Source organism: Canis aureus, chromosome 36 (genome assembly GCF_053574225.1).
Source record: "Canis aureus isolate CA01 chromosome 36, VMU_Caureus_v.1.0, whole genome shotgun sequence".
In the NCBI taxonomy this organism is placed as follows: Eukaryota; Metazoa; Chordata; class Mammalia; order Carnivora; family Canidae; genus Canis; species Canis aureus.
The window spans coordinates 19,771,566-19,792,773 of NC_135646.1; the positions used below are offsets into that span (position 1 = coordinate 19,771,566).

At 39.3% G+C, this 21,208-nt stretch overlaps 1 protein-coding gene across 9 annotated transcripts in view; it reads right to left on the minus strand.

Moving 5' to 3' along the window:
- The window catches only part of KIAA2012 (KIAA2012 ortholog), a 130,406-nt gene that overhangs the window by 30,244 nt on the left and 78,954 nt on the right, over nucleotides 1-21,208 (minus strand). For 8 of the 9 annotated variants that reach the window (XM_077885749.1, XM_077885750.1, XM_077885748.1 and 5 more), the window contains 4 exons: nucleotides 6,183-6,273; nucleotides 3,982-4,138; nucleotides 1,974-2,088; nucleotides 487-821 (listed from right to left, as the gene is read on the minus strand). In XM_077885749.1, coding sequence (XP_077741875.1) covers nucleotides 487-821; nucleotides 1,974-2,088; nucleotides 3,982-4,138; nucleotides 6,183-6,273 — 698 coding nt within the window. The remainder of the gene's footprint in view (nucleotides 1-486; nucleotides 822-1,973; nucleotides 2,089-3,981; nucleotides 4,139-6,182; nucleotides 6,274-21,208) is intronic. The other variant, XM_077885752.1, reaches the window with a different exon arrangement.

A 21,208-nucleotide genomic window follows, 5' to 3' on the forward strand; every position in this document is an offset into this window, starting at 1 on the left:
CTTCCTGCTCCTCAAGAGATGAGTATATGCTGTGGCAGTGTGGGAGCCTCCTAGAGTGCATCATTTCAGAGGGGCTTTGCCACCCTGTGTCTTTGATCAGCTCTGGCTTCTTAAAGGGTCAGAGGTATCAAAGTAGAACAAATAAAACCATGATGTAGGGGTGCCTGGGTGGCTCAGTCGGTGAAGCTCTGCCTTCAGCTCAGGTCGTGATCCCAGGGTCCTGGGATCGAGTCCCACATTGAGATCCCTGCTCAGTGGGGAGCCTGCTTCTCCCTCTCCCTCAGCCCTTTTCCCCTGCTCATGCCCTCTCTTCCTCTCTCTCTCAAATAAATAAATATTTAAAAAGGAGAAAATATTAAAAAAAATAAAACCGTGATGTAGAGCATTGTTTGAGTAACTGCACTATGACTCACAGCAATTTTTCCCATCTCTTATACCAGTAAGAACAGACATCTCTCTGTCTGAGGTGAGAATATTGGACCTTACTTTGGAAGGGTCCTCATAACTTCTTTCTTCTTTAGATTCCATGTTTCCGGTGACAGGTATAGTCTGGGTGGGTGATGATCTTCCATCTATGGACACTTGGCTCTCCTGAGCATCATACTTGTGGGAAAACCAAATGTCCTCCACAACAGAATCTGTAGGAGAGAAACCTCTATCTAAAGTGTCTTCTGTTTCCTTAGGGTTAATGACATCAGGCCCATTCAGCTTTGCTATTTCCAGATTCCTTTTCTTCTGTGTCCTTTTCCTTTTGGGTCTTGGTTTTCTTTCTTTGGGAATTGGCTCTGATTTCTTTTCAGCCTTTGATTCCTTTGACTTTCCTGGAGAAAGCAAAGAAGAACAATTGGGGACAGAGTTGTAGCTAAGTAAATGTGATCTCTGCATCCTTTTCAGTAGCTTTTAAACTTCCATGTACAATGGAATCACCTGGGGTGCAGATTCCTGAGCTCCACTCCTAGAGTCTGATTCTGTAGGAATCTGCATTTTAATGACCACTCCAAGTGTTTTGAGAAGGGTTGTCCACAGACCACCCTTTGAGAAACTGCCTTATCCTATTTGGATCAACTGTAATTCAATAGTCTTACAACTAAAAAAGTTCTGTTTCACCCCGACCTATGGTAGAGGCAAGACTCTCCAGAGGAGAAAACAACAGACACAGACAGAAAGTCAGGCCTCAAGAGTCTGGGTTGAGGTTGCAGCTTTGTAACTTGGCAAAGTTTAAGCCTTCCATACTGTAAGCACTCTTCTTCAATTTGCCTCTGGGGACCACAAGTATTTCCTTTCCCCAGTCCTGCCAATGCAATCCAAGTCATGGGCTATAACAATGTAAGGTCAGCAAGACTTTAAAAAGCAAATCTCAAAAATAGATTGGGCCCAGGAAACAATCCAATGTCATCCTTTCTGACAGCCTTTGATTCATCTGGAGGGTCTTCTAAATCATGTGGCCAGGAAAGAATGGGTCTAAATTTTAAACTAAAGAAAGTCTTCAGAAGCATGGGAATCTAAATTCCTTGGAAGGTACAACACAGGGAATCAAGAAGAAAAGTGGTAGCTGGGGTAATCATTCAGCTACCCAAAACCTTTTGCTTCCTAAATGCTTTCACTGCCCAATTCTTAAATTATGACAGATAGTAACTCACAGAAATAATAATGCTTGCTTTATGGAGATGTTTTGGGGATTTCATGATGTCATATATGCAGGGCTCCTAATACAATGAGTAGTCAGTAAATAGGTGCTGCTATTATTATTATTATTATTATTTCCTCTTTATCACAGGTCTCTAGGAAACCCTGCTTTCCTCTCTTCTCTACTGACATGAAGTAAGGCTGCAAGAGCGTCTTTAGCCAGAGATAGTCAAAAAGACTCAAAACAGGGAGTTTGTCCCATTGGATTCATGCTGAATCTCTGTGACATGTCCCAGCCCTATTAGGTGTCTTTTCCTGGGTCGTCGGTCAAGGGCACACTCCCTTACCAACAACAGCCTCTGCTTCCCTGTGGACCTTTCCTTCTCTCCTCTCCTTAGGTACCTTGGACTTGTCTGTTTTGGTTCTTTTCTTTCTCTTGGCTTTGTCAATCAACTCCATCTCCTAAAGGTGAGAAATTAAGGAAGAGGATCATAATATGTGTAGAAAACAAGGGGAAAAAAACATCAAAGGAAGATTATGTTGAACAAAACAGAATGGTTTAGAATGGAATTTGTGTGGGTTCCACATGAAGCAGAAGAGGGAGTCTTAGAGCTGGTGCAGAAATCCTAAGGTTCAGCCTTTCCTTTAAAACTGCTAGGTATAATGCCATTGGAGGAAAGAGGAACAGAATACACTTTAGGATGTCTCCTTTCTGGTGCTAAATTGTGATCTATAGAGTTGGATCAAAGTAAAGCAATTTTCAACTTTGGTAGATTGCTATTGCTACAATTAATGTTTAGTTTAGAACAAAGTCAGATTTATTCACTATTGCATCAATTGCTGACTTTCCAGAAATTTCTCAAGCAGATGACCACAACCACGTCAGTCTTCACATTTCCCCATAGGCTGAGACAACAATGGAAATTCCTCCTAAGAGAGGAGGGCAGAGTAGGGCCATGGCTACCCACTCAGTACCTGTGATATTTTGACATAATAAGCAAAAAATATTTGGTCTTCATCCCAGGTCTCTGGCACAGAACTTATTAAACCACTGTAATTTCTGGAGCATAAAGGTGAAAGAGTAGCTTTTGTTTTTCATTAAGAAATCCCTTTCAACCATACCTGAGACTGTGTTAATAAGGTGATTTGGGAAAGCATCTAAGGAGGAGGTGCTGGTTATCAAGGGAATCAACCATGATATTAGAGGGTTAGAAATTCAGCCCAACACCCTTAACCTCAGAGGAGAAGTTAATAATCATTTGCCAATGCTTTAATCAATGCTTTTACTAATCAGTGCCTATGTAATGAAACCTCTATAAAAACCTAAACCAAAAGAGTCTGGATTGCTTTCTGGGTTGGTGAACACAACCACATGCCAGGGGGATGGCACACTCTAACTCCATGGAGACAGAGGTGCCTGCATTTAGGACCCTTGGGACCTTGCTCTATGTATCTCTTCATCTGGCTGTTCATTGTATCCTTTAAAATATCCTTTGTAAGGGGTGCCTGGCTGGCTCAATTGGTGGAGCATGCAACTCTTGATCCTGGGATTGTAAATTCGAGCCCCAGGTTGGTTGTAGAGATTACTTAACAATAAAATCTTTTAAAAATCCTTTGTAATAAATCGGGCAGCCCGGGTGGCTCAGTGGTTTAGCACCGCCTTCAGTCCAGGGCCTGATCCTGGAGACCGGGGATCGAATCCCGCTTCAGGCTCCCTGCATGAGCCTGCTTCTCCCTCTGCCTGTGTCTCTGCCTCTCTCTGTGTGTCTCTCATGAATAAATAAATAAAATCTTAAAAAAAAATCCTTTGTAATAAATCAATTGTAGTAAGTAAATGTTTTTCTGAGGTTTGTGAGCCATTCTAGCAAATTATCAAAGCTGAGGAAGGGGTTGTGGGAACCCTCTATTTATAGGTGACAACCTGGGACTTGTGACTGGTGTTTGAAGTGGGGGAAGTCTTATGTGACCAAGCCCTTAACCTGTGGGGTCTGTGCTAACTCCAGGCAGTGTCAGAATTGAACTGTAGGACATCCAGTTGGTGTTCTTTGAGCTGGAGATTGACTGATATAAGAAAAGTCTCCACACATCTGGTGTCAGAAGTGGTGTGTAGGGAAGATGAAGTTTCCTTTTAGTATCTTAGTAGGAATTAGAAATGAGCACCCCATCCTTCAGAAGGATGCAGCCCATGGCTGGAGCAGGGAACGATGACTGAACCATGGACTTCAGACTGGATTTCAGTTCTCACTTGCCCCTTTGCAGTTCCCCTTGTGCATATAGTAAGCAATCTACACAATTGTACATGGTAGCCTGATGGGAGCAAGCTTTTGGACCAAGCTCCTAGATGTTTACACTTACATTGATGTTGGCTAGTACCTGCTGGTTGAACAGTCTTGGTTCATTCTTCCCTTCTCTTCCTCTTGGGAGAAGAGATGCATCTACAGGACCCAACTGCTCTGGGGACTCGTGTCCTGGGAGTCTTCTGTGCAGATGGTGTACACCATAATCTCTGCCCCTTTAAGAAAAAGCAAAACAACAGGACCAAACTAAATAAAAAACTCTGGTGGACAAGGAAGAGAAGTGCACAAACATTGAGTTTCTGTCTCTGTGGTGCTATGATGGGCATTTTATACACTTGGTCAACCCTCTTTTTCTCAACACCTCCCTGAATAAGGGAGGGTAGAAAGTTGAGTCTTCCCTTGTGGGGTTCTCTCCAGCTAAATCCTCAATTTAGAGAGAAGAAATAGTTCGCCTCTCTAGAGTTGCATGTTTATGCCTTTAATTGAATGACATCAGGTTATCTAACTGAAATTCTTCTATCAAAGGCTTAGCTGAAAAATAAATGACCTTTAAGAAAGACTGTTTTAGGAACATGCAACTATCCATTCATTCTTTTATGCCCTCTGAATTCTATTCTTGATCAAATATAGCCACCAAAAGGTCATGTGCTGTGTTTGTGTGATCCCTTGTAGAACTGCTGTCAATTGACTATCTGCCTTGAGGAAAACAGACTTAATTTCTCTGGGTAAAAAGGTCCCTAAGAAACAACCATGTGGGTTTTAGTAACAGCTGCAGCAGCAGCTCCTGGGTGCCAGGACATTTTATTTTTTAGCTAAATCCGTATTATATTCACTGTGCTGTGCTAGTACAGGGCTAGTACAGGGCCTTACTACAGAAACTTGAGAAATATTTGTTGAATGAGGTAAATGGAATTTCCTGTAAATATATGAGTCTTTAAATCATTCAATGTCACTCTATAAAAACCCACAGAAGATGTAACCATTAGAATTTAGTGCTAGGAAAACATTCATTTCCCCTGAGGAACAGGTACATGGCAAATGAGAATCACAAACCTGATTGTGTTGCTTCTTTTTTGTGTTTTTGCTTTCACATTCAGGAATCTCTATATCAAATCTGAAAGTTTGATCTTTAGTCACAATGGCTATAATGACTTTTGTGGAGTGCTGATGTTCTTTTTTCTTTTCCTCTGCCTTAAATTTTTATTTCTTTTTGGTTATCTCACCTTTTTCTTGGTGATGAAGATGTAAGTCATTTAAATCCATTGTGGAAAAAGCTGAGATATAAAAATTTTAAAAATAGAGTTTTTCAGATATCTGCCTCCCTACCAGATAGTGCCTTTCTCTCTTTGTTCCTAGGGAACATAAAACCTTTTTGACCCAGGAGGGAATTCTTATACCATAAGGCAGGTGAGGGCAGGTTCTCAAGTCACTGATGGAGGTCACAATAGGCTATTGTTCCAGGTGCCACTGCCAAATAGGGCTTAGGTCAAGTGAGTTGGGCTGACTGGCTGAGCTGTTGGTCAATGAGCTTGAAGTAAGCACATAGTGAGCACATAGGAAGCATTTATTACATGTTAGGAATGTGTGTTAGTATTATTAAGTATTATTTTACCCAGAGCTGAGTGAATGCTGAGAGGAGAAACTATGGTTGAGTTGACAGACTTCACTTTTCTAGGCATGTCTGTAGCTCTCAGCTATATAGACAAATGGAGAAAGCTGTTTCCACACTGTTAAACTTCATTTTTCTTTTAAGATTTATTTGACAGAAAGAGAGTGAGAGCACAAGCAAGGAGGAGTGGAAGAGGGAGAGGGAAAAGCAAACTCCCTGATGAGCAGGGAGCCTGTCATGGGACTCCATCCCAGGACCTTGGGATCATGGCCTGAGCTGAAGGCGGATGCTTAACTGACTGAGCCATCCAGGGGCCCCTAAACTTCACTCTTCACCCACCTAGCCAAAGAATATGGTTGAAGTAGGAAACATTCATAATACAGTCCTAAGAATCTATTTCTTAGACAACAATTTCAGCTGTTAGAGCGTACGATTATCCTAAGAATTGTCATGCTTAGAAAAAACATAAATGAAATCAATTAGAAACAGAAAAATGAGGGGCACCTGGCTAGCTCAGTCAGTAGAGAATGTAATTCTTGATCTGGGGATTGTAAACTCAAGCTCCAGGATGGATGTAAAGATTACTTTAAAACAAAGAAAAATGAAATAAAAGTGGAGTGGTCTATGTCATTACAACTTTAAACACTTACGTCTTTTGGATAGTATCTGACTCAGAGATCTGGATGTGCTCAGCCACGGAAACACTAAGGGGGTCAAGGGTCATACTCCTCAGTTCCTGGTCTGTGAAGACAAAGAGCATCCTTAACAGCCAAGGACAATAGATTATATAGACAAGAATCCCAGACATGGGAAAATGTCTACCTGGTTAGTAGCCAATGACATGCAAATTAGCACCATGAAGTATGTTATACCTATAAAATTAGCAAATGCTGCACAAACCAGTACTGGCACATAGCGAGTGAAATTAAAATTAGTAGACTCTTTGGGAAAGTGATATGACAGTATGTACCAAGAACCAGAAAAATATTCTTGTCTTTAGTCAGGAATCTCACTCCTGAGTATTTATCATGAGGAAATAATTCAAAAGAACAAGATTTTTGTATAAAGTTGTTATAACTTTGTTATTAATAATGAAAAAGTAGAAACAACTCAACAATGGAAAATTGGGAAAACAATTCATGATTCATTAATTTGACATTTAGTTTAAAAGATAATAAGCAATATGGAAAATAGGATATAAAGAAGTAAAAATGTAAACTATAGAACAGTCTGTTAGAACTATTTAAAATATATATGTAAATGAATAAGGGCTGGAAGAAAAAACAGAAAAAGAAAATAACATGTTAGATTAGGAGATTTATGTGTGTTTAAATTTCTTCTTAAAACCCCAGTGTGGTTATAACATTGCAAATGAAATTGATTAAAAAAACCCAGACATTACAACTCAGTAGCAAAAAAACCAAACAATTAAACCAATTAAAAAATAGGAAGAGGATCTAAACAGACATTTTTCCAAAGAAGACATAAGACAGCTAACAGGCACATGAAAAGATGGTCAACATTACTAATTATCAGAGAAATGCTATTCAAAACCACAATGAAATGTCACCTCCTACTTATTCGAATGGTTAGTATAAAAAAGATAAGAAATAAGTGTTGACAAGGATGTGGAGAAAAGGGAATCCTCATGCACTGTTGGTGGGAATGTAAATTAGTGCAGCTGCTATAGGAAACAATATGCAGGTTCTTCAACATATTATCCAGCAATTTAACATCTGAGTATTTACCTGAAGAAAATGAAAACACGAATTCAAAAAGATACACCCCTATGTTCATGGCAGCCTTATCTGCAATAGCCAAAATATGTTAACAACCTAAGTGTCCACTGATGGATGAATGGATAAAGAAGGTGTGGGGTGTGTATACATGTATGCGCACACACACACACACACACAATGGAAATCTTGCCATTTGCAACGACATGAAGAGAACTTGAGGGTATTATGCTAAGTGAAAGAAGTCAGAGAAAAACAAATACTGCCTGATTTCATTTATATGTGGAATCTAAAAAATTAAACAGATGAACAAACAACACAAAACTCATAGGTACAGGCAACAGATTGGTGGTTGCTAGAGGGGAAGAGGGTAGGGGGCTGAGAGAAATGGGTGAAGGGGATCAAGCAGACAAACTTAGATATATAAAATAAATAAGTCATGAGGATGTAATGTATTGCATGGTGACTATAGTCAATAATATTAGAGCATATTTGAAAGCTGCCAAGAGTGAATCTTGAAAGTTCTCTTCACAAGAAAAAAAACTTTTTTGTAACTTTGTATGATGACTGTAGATAATAACTAGACTTATTGTGGTGATCATTTTGTGGTGTATGCAAATATCAAATTATTACGGTGTATACCTGAAACTAATATGATGTTATTTATCAATTTTATCTCAATTTAAAAATTTTTAATTGGGATGCCTGGGTGGCTCAGTGGTTGAGCATCTGCCTTTAGCTCAGGTTGTGATCCCGGGGTCCTGGGATCGAGTCCTGCATTGGGCTCTCCGCAGTAAACCTGCTTCTCCCTCTGTCTGTGTCTCTGCCTCTCTTTGTGTGTCTCTCATGAATTAAATAATAAACAAACAAATAAATATCCATCAACAGGCAAATGGATAAACAAACTAGTGTATATATACAAATCAATACTACTTAGCAGTAAGTAGAAATGAAGCATTAATACACTTAGCAATATGTATAAATGTCAAAAAAATTATGTGAAATGAAAGAAACTAGACTAAAAGAAAGTACAAATGGTATGATTCCATTATATAAAATTTTAGAAAACGCAAAGTAATCTATAGTGACAGAAAGCATATCAGTGGTTGTCTAGCGTCAAGGGAGGCTAGATTTGGGGGAGGCATGAGGAAATATTTGGAAAACATGAATGTTTTATCTTGACTGTGTTGATGGCTTCATGGGAGTATACACATATCAAAACTTACCTAGTAGATCTTAAAAGTTCTCATTGTAAGAAGAGACAATTGTAACTATGTGTGGTGATGGATATTAATAAATTGTTGTGGTATTAATTTTGCAATATACATATAAATCACATTGTATACCTTAAACTAATACAGTGTTATCTGTCAATTATATCTCAATAAAACTAGGGAAAACACCCCAAATCATAGCAATGTTTAGTGTTTCAATGAAAGAAAAGTAATTGGCTGACTAATTTTGTATCCTATCAAATAACTACAAGTCATTAAAACCTGAGAAAAAGTAGAAAAAGTGAAGTTGACTGCATTAAAGTCTTATAGGAAAAATATAATATTATTTAACACTTTAAAAAACGTACTTAATCATAAGATTTAATAAGTATAATTTATCATATGCCAACTATTCCTCAATAAAGAAAAAATATATTTTTAAGATTTCACCTAATCATTCATGACACTGAGAGAGAGAGGCAGATACATAGGCAGAGGGAGGAGAAGGAGGCTCCATGCAAGGAGCCTGATGTGGGACTTGATCCCGGGACTCTGGGATCATGCTGAGTTGAAGGCAGACGGTCAACCAGTGAGCCAGCCAGGAGTCCCAAGAAAAAATATTAATACAAATAAAGTACCTAAAACAGTGTTGACACTTGGTAAAAATAAACAAGAACCAACCAAAAAATCTCACCCAGGATCACTCGCATACAATTAATGCAAATATTTTGATGTACTTTCATGCATATATAATAGTCATTCTCATAGATTTAAAAAATAATGTATATATAATTTTAATTTACCTTTGTTATAATCTCTCATATAATATTCCTAAAAATGATTTTATTTATTTTTTAAAAAGATTTTATTTATATATTCATGAGAGACACACACAGAGAGAGGCATAGACACAGGCAGAGGGAGAAGCAGGCTCCATGCAGGGAGCCTGATGTGGGACTCAATCCCTGGTCTCCAGGATTAGGCCCTGGGCTGAAGGTGGCACTAAACCGCTGAGTCACCCGGGCTGCCCTAAAAATGATTTTAATAACAGCATAGCATTTCACTGTACAGATGTACCATAACTGACTTAACCAATCATGTAACTTTTAAAATTCAGACTGTTACAAGTTTTTCATAATTATAAAGAACTTTGTATAACATATCCTTGAAAGGAATGTTTTTGATTATTAAAAGACCTACTCTTTGTTCACATCTATGATTATTAAAAGATATACAGTCTTTAAGGCACAGTGTCTATTGCCAAATTGCTCCCCAGAAAATTTGTACCGATTTTATACTCTGAGAAAACCGTCATTTACTGCTTTCATTTATCACATGCTTATTAGATTTTTACTATACGCTGGGAACTGTGTTAGGTCCTGGGAATACACTGGGGAGTAGGACAGAAACATCTCCTAGTCTCAGGAACTTAAATTTTATTGGAGAAGATGGATATTAACATTAAATAAAACAAAACCAAAACATAAAAAACTTTTTAAAAGGAAAACTCTAATATTCAATTCCTATTTCTCTTTCTCTTTGAGTAGATTCTTTTAAAAAATTTTTTATTTTATTTAAATTCAGTTTGCTGGGCAGCCCCGGTGACGCAGCGGTTTAGCGCCGCCTGCAGCCCAGGGCGTGATCCTGGAGACCCTGGATCGAGACCAGAGATCGGGCTCTCTGTATGGTGCCTGCTTCTCCCTCTGCCTGTGTCTCTGCCTCTCTCTCTCTGTCTCTATGAATAAATAAATAAAATCTTAAAAAAAAAAATTCAATTTGCTAACATATAGTATAACACCCAGCGCTCAATTCATCACACGCTGTCCTTAATGCCTGTCACCCAGTTACCCCATCCCTCCCTCTCACCTCCCCTTCTGCAACCCTTTGTTTTCCAGAGTTAGGACTCTTCCATGGTTTGTCTTCCTCTCTAATTTTTTCCCACTCGGTTTCTCTCCTTTCTGAGGTGTAGATTCTTGTGTGAATTACTTTACTTTCCTCAATTTTGTTTATTTATTTAAAGGTATAACTTTAAAGAAAGATTGGAAAAGAAAAAAAATTCACCTGTAATCCTACCAACATCATCCCCTTAAATACCACAGCTAATTCCTTTTTCGGCAAAGTTGTCCGTGACACCCCCACTCCTTCCCATGCAGACCACCTTTGTCACTTGTTTTTTTTTCTGCCATTCACAAATTTTAAGGTTGGCATCTATTGTCTCACACATCAACCTCCAGAGCAAGCAATGGGGACCAAATTTTTCATATACAAGTGGTTAGGGAAACTGAGAAGGTTGACTGGGGTAGTACCTTGCAATTTATATTGTCTTGGATGATGTGCAGTATTAACAGAGAGTTGTAGCTGATTTAAGTATCTTCGTGACAAGGGGAATTCTGGGGAGTGGGGGAGGGCTGTTCCATTCCCTAACATGGCTTAAAATCTGTGGCTAAAACCTGTTTTACTGAAGACATTTCAGGGCTCTCTTCATAGCTCTTTTGAACTTTGGGACAGGGCACTACAGGACCAGCAGGGGGCGCATTTGTATTGCCCAAAACCTGAGTTTCTACATTGGTATAATTTGACCACAATGATTAGAATTGAAACCCAGAAAAAAAAAAAAAAAAAAGAAACCCGATCAGCTCTGAGAGGTGGACCATAGAAAAGAGGCCGCCACCCCCCTTCTAATATAATAACCTGATACTTAGGAAGTATTAGAAAAAACTAAGGCAGTACTTTGACTAATTGTGTAGAACTTTTCACTTTTTTTTTTTTTTTAAGATTTTATTTATTTATTCATGAGAGACAGAGGAAGAAGCAGACTCCCTGCAGGGGAGCCTGATACAGGACAGGCCCTGAGCCAAAGGCAGATGCTCAACCGCTGAGCTACCCAGGCGTCACAACTTTCAACTGCTTTTAAAAAATCTGTAAAATATTTGAAGAACGCAGAGTATAGGAAAAAAAATATTGTATACTGAGTACGGATGTACTTACCACCAGCTTTGTGAAATCTTAACATTTTGCCATATCTGAGTCACATTTTTTCTCTAAAGAAATAAAACATTTCACATACAGTCCAAGACTTCATTGTATCCGATACAATCCCAGGTCTCTCACTCTCCCCGCAGTGGTAGCCATTCTCTTAAACTTGGTGTTTGTCAACGGAACACACTGCCCCAAAATATGGTACCTTTGCATATTAAATATTAATAAGCTGAAGGAATTTGAGGAACAGAAGGTGAAGGAAAGATTCTTGGGCCACTGTACCCTTCTCCCCAGAAGCAGGTTATAAGCATCTGCCTTCCGCTCAGGTCATGATCTCAGGGTCCTGGGATGAAGCCCGGAGCCCAGCATCTGGCTCCCTGCTCAGGAAGGAGTCAGCTTCTCCCTTTTCCTTTGCTCCCCGCCCCCTCCTACCACGTGTGCTCTATCTCAAACGAATGAATGAATGAATGAATGAATGAAATCTTAAAAAAAAAAACCCACATCTGAGAGATGCCCCCAAAAATGCCCCCCAGAGGAAAGAGGCATCCTTTTCTCTGAAGATTGAGAAACTTTAAGAGGAATCCAAATAAGCAGGCCTTGTTAAGTTTCTCCTAATTTATTACCTTTAGCTCATTCCCTTCAAGTTGTATCATATTTTCCCACAACTTTCCACTCTTCATCAAACCTAGTATAAAACTACTTAGGCTTAAAAAAAAAAAAACTACTCAGGCTTGGAGTGCCTGGCTTGCTCAGTTGGCAGAGCATTTGGGAATTGTGAGTTTGAGCCCCATGTTGGGTGTAGAGATTATTTTAAAATAAAAAATATTAAAAAAAAAACAGACTTAACCATTTCTTTGGGTCTTGATTTTCTTATGAAGGCTCCAATATCACATAAAATTTATATTAAATAAATTTGTGTGCTTTTCTCCTCTTAAATCTGTGTCAGTTAAATCTTTAGGCCTAGCCAGGGACTCTAAGAGGGTCAAGGAAAAGTTTTTCTTCTCCTACAGAGTCCTCAGGCATATGTTTATATCTTTGCCACAGTATACATGCACTTATAAACAACATGATAGTATTTTACCCATTAAATCCTTGTATCAATAGTATCATTTATAGAAATTTTGCAACTTATTTTGCTTAGCATTTTGTTTTTGTGATTCATAATACATATAGTTTCCATTCATTTAAGCTAACGCTATTTCATCATATAACTTTTTTATTATTTATTTATTTATTTATGATAGTCACAGAGAGAGAGAGAGGCAGAGACACAGGCAGAGGGAGAAGCAGGCTCCATGCACCGGGAGCCTGATGTGGGATTCGATCCCGGATCTCCAGGATCGCGCCCTGGGCCAAAGGCAGGCGCTAAACCGCTGCGCCACCCAGGGATCCCTATTTCATCATATAAACATACCACAATTTATTTATCCATTTTGCTGCTGATGGCTTTTTTTTTTTTAATTTTTATTTATTTATGATAGTCACACAGAGAGAGAGAGAGAGAGGCAGAGGGAAAGCAGGCTCCATGCACCAGGAGCTCGACGTGGGACTCGATCCTGGGTCTCCAGGATCGTGCCCTAGGCCAAAGGCAGGCGCTAAACCACTGCACCACCCAGGGATCCCTGCTGATGGCTTTTTAAATTATTTCCAATTTTTTGTGATTACAAACAATGCTGCAATGAACCTTCATGAATAAGTCACTTTTGATACATGAAAGAGTTTCTCTAAGGTATACATGGGAATCAAATTGTTGAGTTGCAAGGTACATGCAACTTCAATTTATTGGATATTTCCAAATTGCTCTGAATTTCTAAAACTCCATATCCTCATCAATGATGGGTGTTCACAGACTTTAAAATTTTTGCTAACCTGATATACATATGAAATGAAATATTTCTGTTTTAATTTGAACTTTCCTAATTACCAGCATAGTTGGCTTTTTTTCCTAAAGATTTTATTTGAGAGAGAGCAGAGCAATTAGAAATAGCACAAGCAGTGCAGAGGGGCAGAAGAGGGACAAACAGACACCCCCTCATCAGGGAGCCTGATGCGGGTTTAGTGTGGGGGTTGATTCCAGGACCCTGAAATCATGACCTGAACCAAAGGCAGATGCTTAACTGACTGAGCCACCCACGCACCCTTAAAGTTGACTTTTTTTTACATGGCCATTTGCTTAGGATTCCTGTCTGTTAATTGCCTGTTCTTATCTCTTAGCTATTTTTCATTTGGGTTGATTGTCTTTTCCTTCTCTACTTGTAGCAGTTCTTGCTGCATTTTGGATACTAATACTTTTTTGGTTTTATTCAATGCAGATATTGTCTTTTAGTCTATGATTTGTCTTTTTTTTTTTTTTTAAGATTTTATTTATTTATTTATTTTTTAGTAATCTCCACACCCAATGTGGGGCTCGAACTCATAACCCAAGACCAAGAGTTGCATGCTTTACTGACTGAGCCAGCCAGGAACCCTGTGATTTGTCTTTCAACTTTGTTTTTGCTGTCTTCTCAAAAACTTTAAATTTTAATATAGCCAGATTTGTCAATAATTTTCTTTATGGTTTATGTTTTGAATCATGGGTAGGAAGCTTTTACTTTTCTCAAATTCATAAACATATTCTTCTAAAACAGTTTAAAAATTTTGCTTTTTTAGGGGTGCCTGGCTGGCTCAGTTGGAAGAGCATGAGACTCTTGATTTTGGGGTTGTGAGTTCAAGCCCCATGTTGGGTGTGGAGATTACTTAAATATAAAATCTTAAAAAAATTTTTTTTAAAAATACATCTGATATTTTTTGAGGTAAAGATTTAAAAATCGGATAACCAGTTTTCTCAAAATTATATAGTGAAAAATAGCCTGTTCTTTATACTTTTGCCATGTATTGTTTCCATATATGGGTGTATTCTCACCCACTTAACTGAGAATGGATTCTCAATTTTCTTCTGTTATCCCTAAGCCAATATCATATGACTTTATTATTACTTAAAAAAATATTTTATATATTTCTTCATGAGAGACACAGTGACAGAGGCAGAGACACAGGCAGAGGAAGAAGTAGCCTCCCCACAGGGAGCCCGGTGTGGGACTTGATCCTCCGACTCCAGGATCACGACCTGAGCCGAAGGCAGATGCTTAACCACTGAGCCACCCAGGTGTCCCTCATGTGACTTTAAAGTGATTTTTGATATTATAGTATTAGGCCTCTTTGTTTTTCTTCAAAAATTTTATTGATTATTTTAGGCCCCTTTTGAATTTTTGATCAACCTATCATGTTCCATCAAAACCCAGCTGGAGATGTAAAAAAAAAAAAACTGTAATTGCACTGAATTTACAGATTAATTTAGGGAGAAGTGTCATTTTCCTATTTATGAACATTATATACAGCCTTATATAGAATATTATATTTGTTTTGGTCTATTTTCATTTAATTGAACAACATTTTATAATTTCTTCAAGAGTCTCACATATCGTTTTTTATATTTATTTGTAAGATATATTTACTATACATATATATTATATTTAAAAACTACATTTATCCTGCCTTCCTAGTAGAAGAGGAAAGTTGTTTTGTTCCTTCTGGTAGGAGTTTCCAACTAATAAGTGGAGAAAGAATGATAGAATTTCAGTAACTCAGGCAGCCCGGGTGCTCAGCAGTTTGGCACCGCCTTCAGCCCAGGGCCGGATCCTGGAGACACGGGATTGAGTCCTGTGTGGGCATGGTCCCCACAGGGAGCCTGCTTCTCCCTCTGCCTGTGTCTCTGCCACTCTCTCTGTGTCTCTCATGAATAAATAAATAAAATCTTAAAAAAAAAAAAAAGAATTTCAGTAACTCTATTTTGAAGCCTCTAATGAATGAATGGATCTGTAGCTGTTGGCCTTGCAAAGAGAACAAGCAAACATTATGTCTCCTGATGGAAGAACACAATGCCTTCCATGAAATAGTCTTGCCAAAAGGAAACACCAAACTTGAATCTGATCAAGTCTGAGGAGCCAAGTACTAATTTACAGGGAATATAGATGACAGAGAAATACTATACCATGAGGAAGCAACAGCAAAATCTAGATTGTGAGAAACTCCATAGGACAAGTGACTTGATTTCCTAAAAATACACTAAAAGAGGGGGGAAAAAAAGAAATGGAAGGGACCCTATAAATTAAAGGAGATATGAAGGCCACACCAACCTACTGCAAACAAATTCTAAAGCAATTATAATGAGACAATTATGGCATTGAAAAAACAGAATATTCAATTATATTAATAGTTTTAATTTTTAGGTGAAATGGCGGTATTATGGTTATGTCAAAAGTGTCTTTTCTTGTTTTTTTAGAGGTATGTACTCAAGTGTATATAGGTAACATGATATAAGCCTGGAAAATTTGTTTCAAAATAGTACGGAAGAGAGGAATTGGGGATGTGGGTGAACAATATTGTCCAGGAGATGGGCATGTGGGATTCTTGTGCTGCTCTGTTTGTTTTTCTGTATATTAGGGGTTTTCCATAATAACAATAATCTTAAAATTAAATTTTAAATTGTGCTTTATGTTTTGAACACTATTGTTTTTCCACAATTGATTTTTGTGTATTGATCTATATTTAGTCATCTTGCTGAATTTTTGTTTGTCTTTTAATAATTTGTCTGTAGACGCCCTTGGATTTTTCCATCTAAGTAATACTATTGTCTGGGAATAATGACAGCGTCATTTCTTCCTTTCTGTCCTTTTCTTTCTTTTTATTTCTCTACTGCGCTACCACAATGTTGAAATAGAAGCAATGGCAGAGGACATCCTTATCCTAATGCTTTCTCTAAAGAAAGCTTTTAAAGTTCTACCATTAAAGTATGATGTTTACTGTAGGTTTTTGGTAGACTCTCTTCATTAAAATCAGGAAGTCTTGGGCAGCCCTGGTGGCGCAGCGGTTTAGAGCCACCTGTGGCCCGGGGCATGATCTGGAGACCCTGGATCAAGTCCCACGTCAGGCCCTCTGCATGGAGCCTGCTTCTCCCTCTGCCTGTGTCTCTGCCTCTCTGCATCTCTATGAATAAAAAAATAAAAATAAAAATAAATTAAAATCAGCAAGTCTTCCTCTGTTCCCAGTCTGATAATTTTAAATCATTAATGGGCAAATGTCATAAATTTATTTTTCCTTTTGTATCTATTGAGATGACCCTAAGGTTTTTCTCCTTTAACCTCCTTTCTTTTTGGGGATTATTTATTTATTTATTTATTCATGAGAGACACAGAGAGAGAGAGAGAGAGGCAGAGACACAGGCAGAGGGAGAAGCAGACTCCATGCAAGGAGCCTGATGTGGGACTTGAACCCCGGAGAACCTGGGACCATGCCCTGGGCCAGAGGCAGGCGCTGAACTGCTGAGCCACTCAGGTATCCCTCTCCTTTAATCTCTTGATGTGAATTACATAAACAGACTTTCCCATGTTAGGCCATCTTTGAATTTCTGGGATAAACCAAATTCAGTCATTCAGTCATACATACATACATACGTATATATACATACATATGTACATACCATATATCATAAAATATATATTTAATATAGAAACTTAAGGATTTGATTGGCTAATATTTTATTTAGGAGTTTTGCATCTTTGATCATAAGCAAGATTGGTCTATTAATTTCTTTTCTTATGTTGTCCTTGTCTCTAGATCAATCTCAATGTCAGGGGGGCTTGGTTTGGGGGGACTGATTATGTCCTCTGTGTAAGTCCTTTTACTTAAGGCCAAGTGTGGGCAGCAGACCCAATCTGAACGAACAGTCTTGCCAGCCTCTGCATTCTATGAAAGGCTATGTGTGGCAACAACAGTAACATAACCTCTTAGAATGTGGTTGTTTCAACTGCTTTTTGGTTTTGATAAATTTGGTTCTCAAGTTGGAAATAACCTTTACTTCCTGGAAGGTGAAGAGAATTTTCAGGATCAAGGGGCAACAGCTGTGTTCTGGGATTCTGGGGACTTCCCTGGGGTTTCCATTCTGGGTTAAGTGGAACGAGCCAGAAACATTCTTAAGGATGTATTACTTCCCACCATAGAAGAAGACTTTGAAATACTTTCCAGAAGGAAAAAAAATAAAGCAGTAACAGAGTGCGTAGGCCATCCAGGCTGTTAAGAACTAGCAGATTATTCTGAACCCAGTGCCGGGGCCCCAGATCGCAGAGCCTGGCAGTGTGCAGTGACTGCGTAGGCCTCGTGTGGAGCAAATCAATGATCAAGGAGCCCTGAATGACATCAGGTGGCAGCTCTTTGCAGGGGTTGCACTTTCCAGGATGTAGATTCTGGGACAGTGGCACTGTCTCAACTCCTGGGCACACACCTCTGATCTCTCTATTTTTTCCATAGCTTTAGAGAAATTTTTGCAACACTGGCTACTCCTTACTTCTTTGCACAGGTTGGGAAGTCATCATATTTGGTCCTTCTGGAGCTGTTTATTCCTAGAGTCAGGAAAGGCCTTCAAACCTCCCCTAGCTAGGTGGGCCACCTAGGAGATTTGTGTTCCTACAAGGCAGCTGTGAATCCAACACTGATGTTTTCTCTCCTGTCCTCAGGGTGAGGAAATGTTGATCCAACTCTGACCACGTAGAGAAGGAAACAGCCAAAGGGGATAGCAGAGAGAAGGAAGCTGGGGGCAGAGCTGTCCTACCCCTTGCCTACCAGCTTGGACTTCTCCATGGGAGAAAAATAAACCTTTCATCTTACTTGAAGTCACTTTATCTTGGTCTTTGTTAGAATGGTTATATCAATATCCTAACTACCACACATCCATCTCTTGAATAAAACAATAATACTCTGAACCTTTTTTTTCCTTGTAGAATAAAAATGGCTCACTGGTTTCTAAGGGTTTCTGTAACACTTGCCTTTTGTCTTTTCTCCCCATTGTTTTAGACTACTGATTAGGGACCCCCTGCATGTCATGCAGAGCTCCCCAGATCTCCCCCTCCTCCTAAGAATATCTAAAATTCTGCCACATTCTAAGGGGTTATGTCACTGCTGCCACATAGCCTTTCACAAAATGCAGAGCCTGGCAGGACTGTTCATTCAGATTAGGTTGCTGCCCACACTTGGCCTTAAGTGAAAGGACTTACACCGAGGACACAATCAGTCCCCCAAAATCAAGCCCCCCTGTCATTGAGATTGATCTAGAAAGTAATCATCACAGTATCAGCTTAGAACTAGTCTCTCCTGATAAGGTACAACTTATGGCTATTAAATTAAGGTTTTGAGCAGCCTGGGTGGCTCAGCGGTTTAACGCCGCCTTCAGCCCAGGGCGTGATCCTGGAGACCCAGGATTGAGTCCCACGTTGGGCTTCCTTCATGGGGTCTGCTTCTCCCTCTGCCTGTGTCTCTGCCTGCTTCTGTGTGTGTCTCTCATGAATGAATAAATGAATGAATGAATGAATGAATGAATAAATAAATCTAATAAACAAACAAATAAGTAAATAAAGGTTTTTAGGGGCACCTGGGTGGCTCAGTGGTTGAGCATCTGCCTTGGGCAGAGGTGGTGGTCCAGGAATCCTGGGATTGAGTCCTGCATAAGGTTCCCCGCAAGAAGCCTGCTTCTCCCTCTGCCTATGTTTCTGCCTCTCTCTGTGTCTCTCTCATGAGTAAATAAGATTTTTTATTTTTCATTTAAGAGAGAGAGAGAGCAAAGCAAGGGGAGAGGCAGACGCAGAGGGAGAAGCAGATTCCCCAGTAAGCAGGGAGCCTGATATGGGGCTTGATCCCAGGGTCCTGGGATCATGACCTGAGCTGGAGGCAGATGTTTAACCATCTGAGTCACCCAGGTGCCCTTAAATTAAAGTTTTTTTTAAAGAAATAGACTAATAGCTAGCCTTTAATGACCACTTAGTGTGTGCCAGGCACTCTTATAAGCACATCAAATGTATTTACTCCTTTGTCTCTCAGTCACCTCATGAGATAAGTAGTATTAGTACCTCTATTTTACAGATGAAGAAAAAGATGCCTAGAGAAGTTTGGTAACATACTCAAGTGCATGCAGTAGTAAGTGGGGACATGAGGACCTGAACCCAGGGAATCAGACTTGCTGTCAGTGCTCTTGATCACTGTGATGCAGCCTTGACAGCTCTCCCACTACTTTTACCCCCATTATTTTCAAACAAACAGATCAAATCCGGTCACTTAAATTTAGAGAAATAAATTCTAGAAGCAAGGCCCAGGGCAGTGATTCTTAAAGTGTGGTCCCTGTGCCACGACCATTAGCATCACCAGTGAACTTACTAAAATTACAAATTCTATGACCTCAACTCAGATCTAATCAGAAACTCTGGGGACAGGGTACCTAAGTCTATTTTAACTAGCCTCTCAGGTGGTTCTTTTTTTAAAAAAAATATTTTCTTTATTTATTCATGAGAGACATAGAGAGAGAGAGAGAGAGAGAGAGAGGCAGAGACATAGGCAGAGGGAGAAGCAGGCTGCTTGATGTGGGACTTGATGCCAGGACTCCTGGATCACAAACTGAGCCAAAGGCAGATGCTCAACCACTGAGCCACCCAAGTGCCCCTCTCAGGTGGTTCTGATGCACACTGAAGTTTAAAGCCCGCTGGCCTAGGAAATAATAAATAACAATTGATTTTTTTTTCTTTCTTTGGGCTCTGAGAGTGGGGAAAAGAGGTGGAAAGGAAAGTTTTGTATTTAACATGAGCAATTTTCCAAACCCTCTTTGATTTGGAAGTTGCCAATTTGATACGTCTGGTGAAAACTTGCATTTGGTAATCTTACGAGTCTAAAACTTAAGATATTCTCAGTGGGCATCGTACTGCTCACTGCTCATAATTTAAACACACAAAGATCACTGCTTAATTTAGCGTAGAAAAACAAATCGTGGCAATTAGATGTAAGACCTATAAGGGGAAGATTGATCCTTAAATAGTTAAAAAAAATTTCCTTGGCATGCCGCCTTTTCTTTCTTCATAGATTTGAAATCCTTTTTAAACTTTAGCATTTATCATTCAGGACAGGCAAATGCCTTCTTCAATTTTCTGCAGTGATATTTCACTGCATTAAAGACTGTCTGGATAACCTTTATGGAACTCAGCCGGAGCCTGTCCCTCCGTCATGAGACAGGAAATCTGTTTCGACTGACTTGGTCATTGCTTAGATTTGGCCATGTTCTGCACTGCCTAAAACCTCCACTGCACTTGGCCAAGATCTTGGAGTCTCATCAGTCTTCACATTCTGCATATGTGACTTATAATATGAAAGGTCTGAAGACTGGAGCATGTTTCCTTGGCTACTATCACTCAGCTTAGAAAATGGAGTGGGTAGGAGACTTATTTTAGCAAAATTCTGCTTCAAAGCTTGACCAAGCTCAGAAATTGGGCTACCATAATATTTTATTGTATGATATGCAGAAGCAATGAAATGTTTAAAAAATTTTTTTGAGAGAGAGAGAGCACGTGTGCAGGGGTGGGGATGAGGAGCAAAGGAAGGACAGAGAGAGAATCTTAGACAGGCTCCACACTCAGTGCAGAGATCTATGTGGGGCTTGATCCTATTGAGATCATGACCCAAGCTGCAATCAAGGGCCCTATGCTCAACCGAGGGAGCTACCCAGGCACCCAGCAATGATACCTTTTAAAATGGCCATAAACATCATTTTTGTCTAGAATATAAACGGAAAGAAATAGTAAAAGATGTAAGCAGAAAGATACCAAGTTTAGGGTGAAATCCCAAATGCATGATTTTGCACATTTATCCTTAATGAGCTCTCATGGTTTTCTTCAC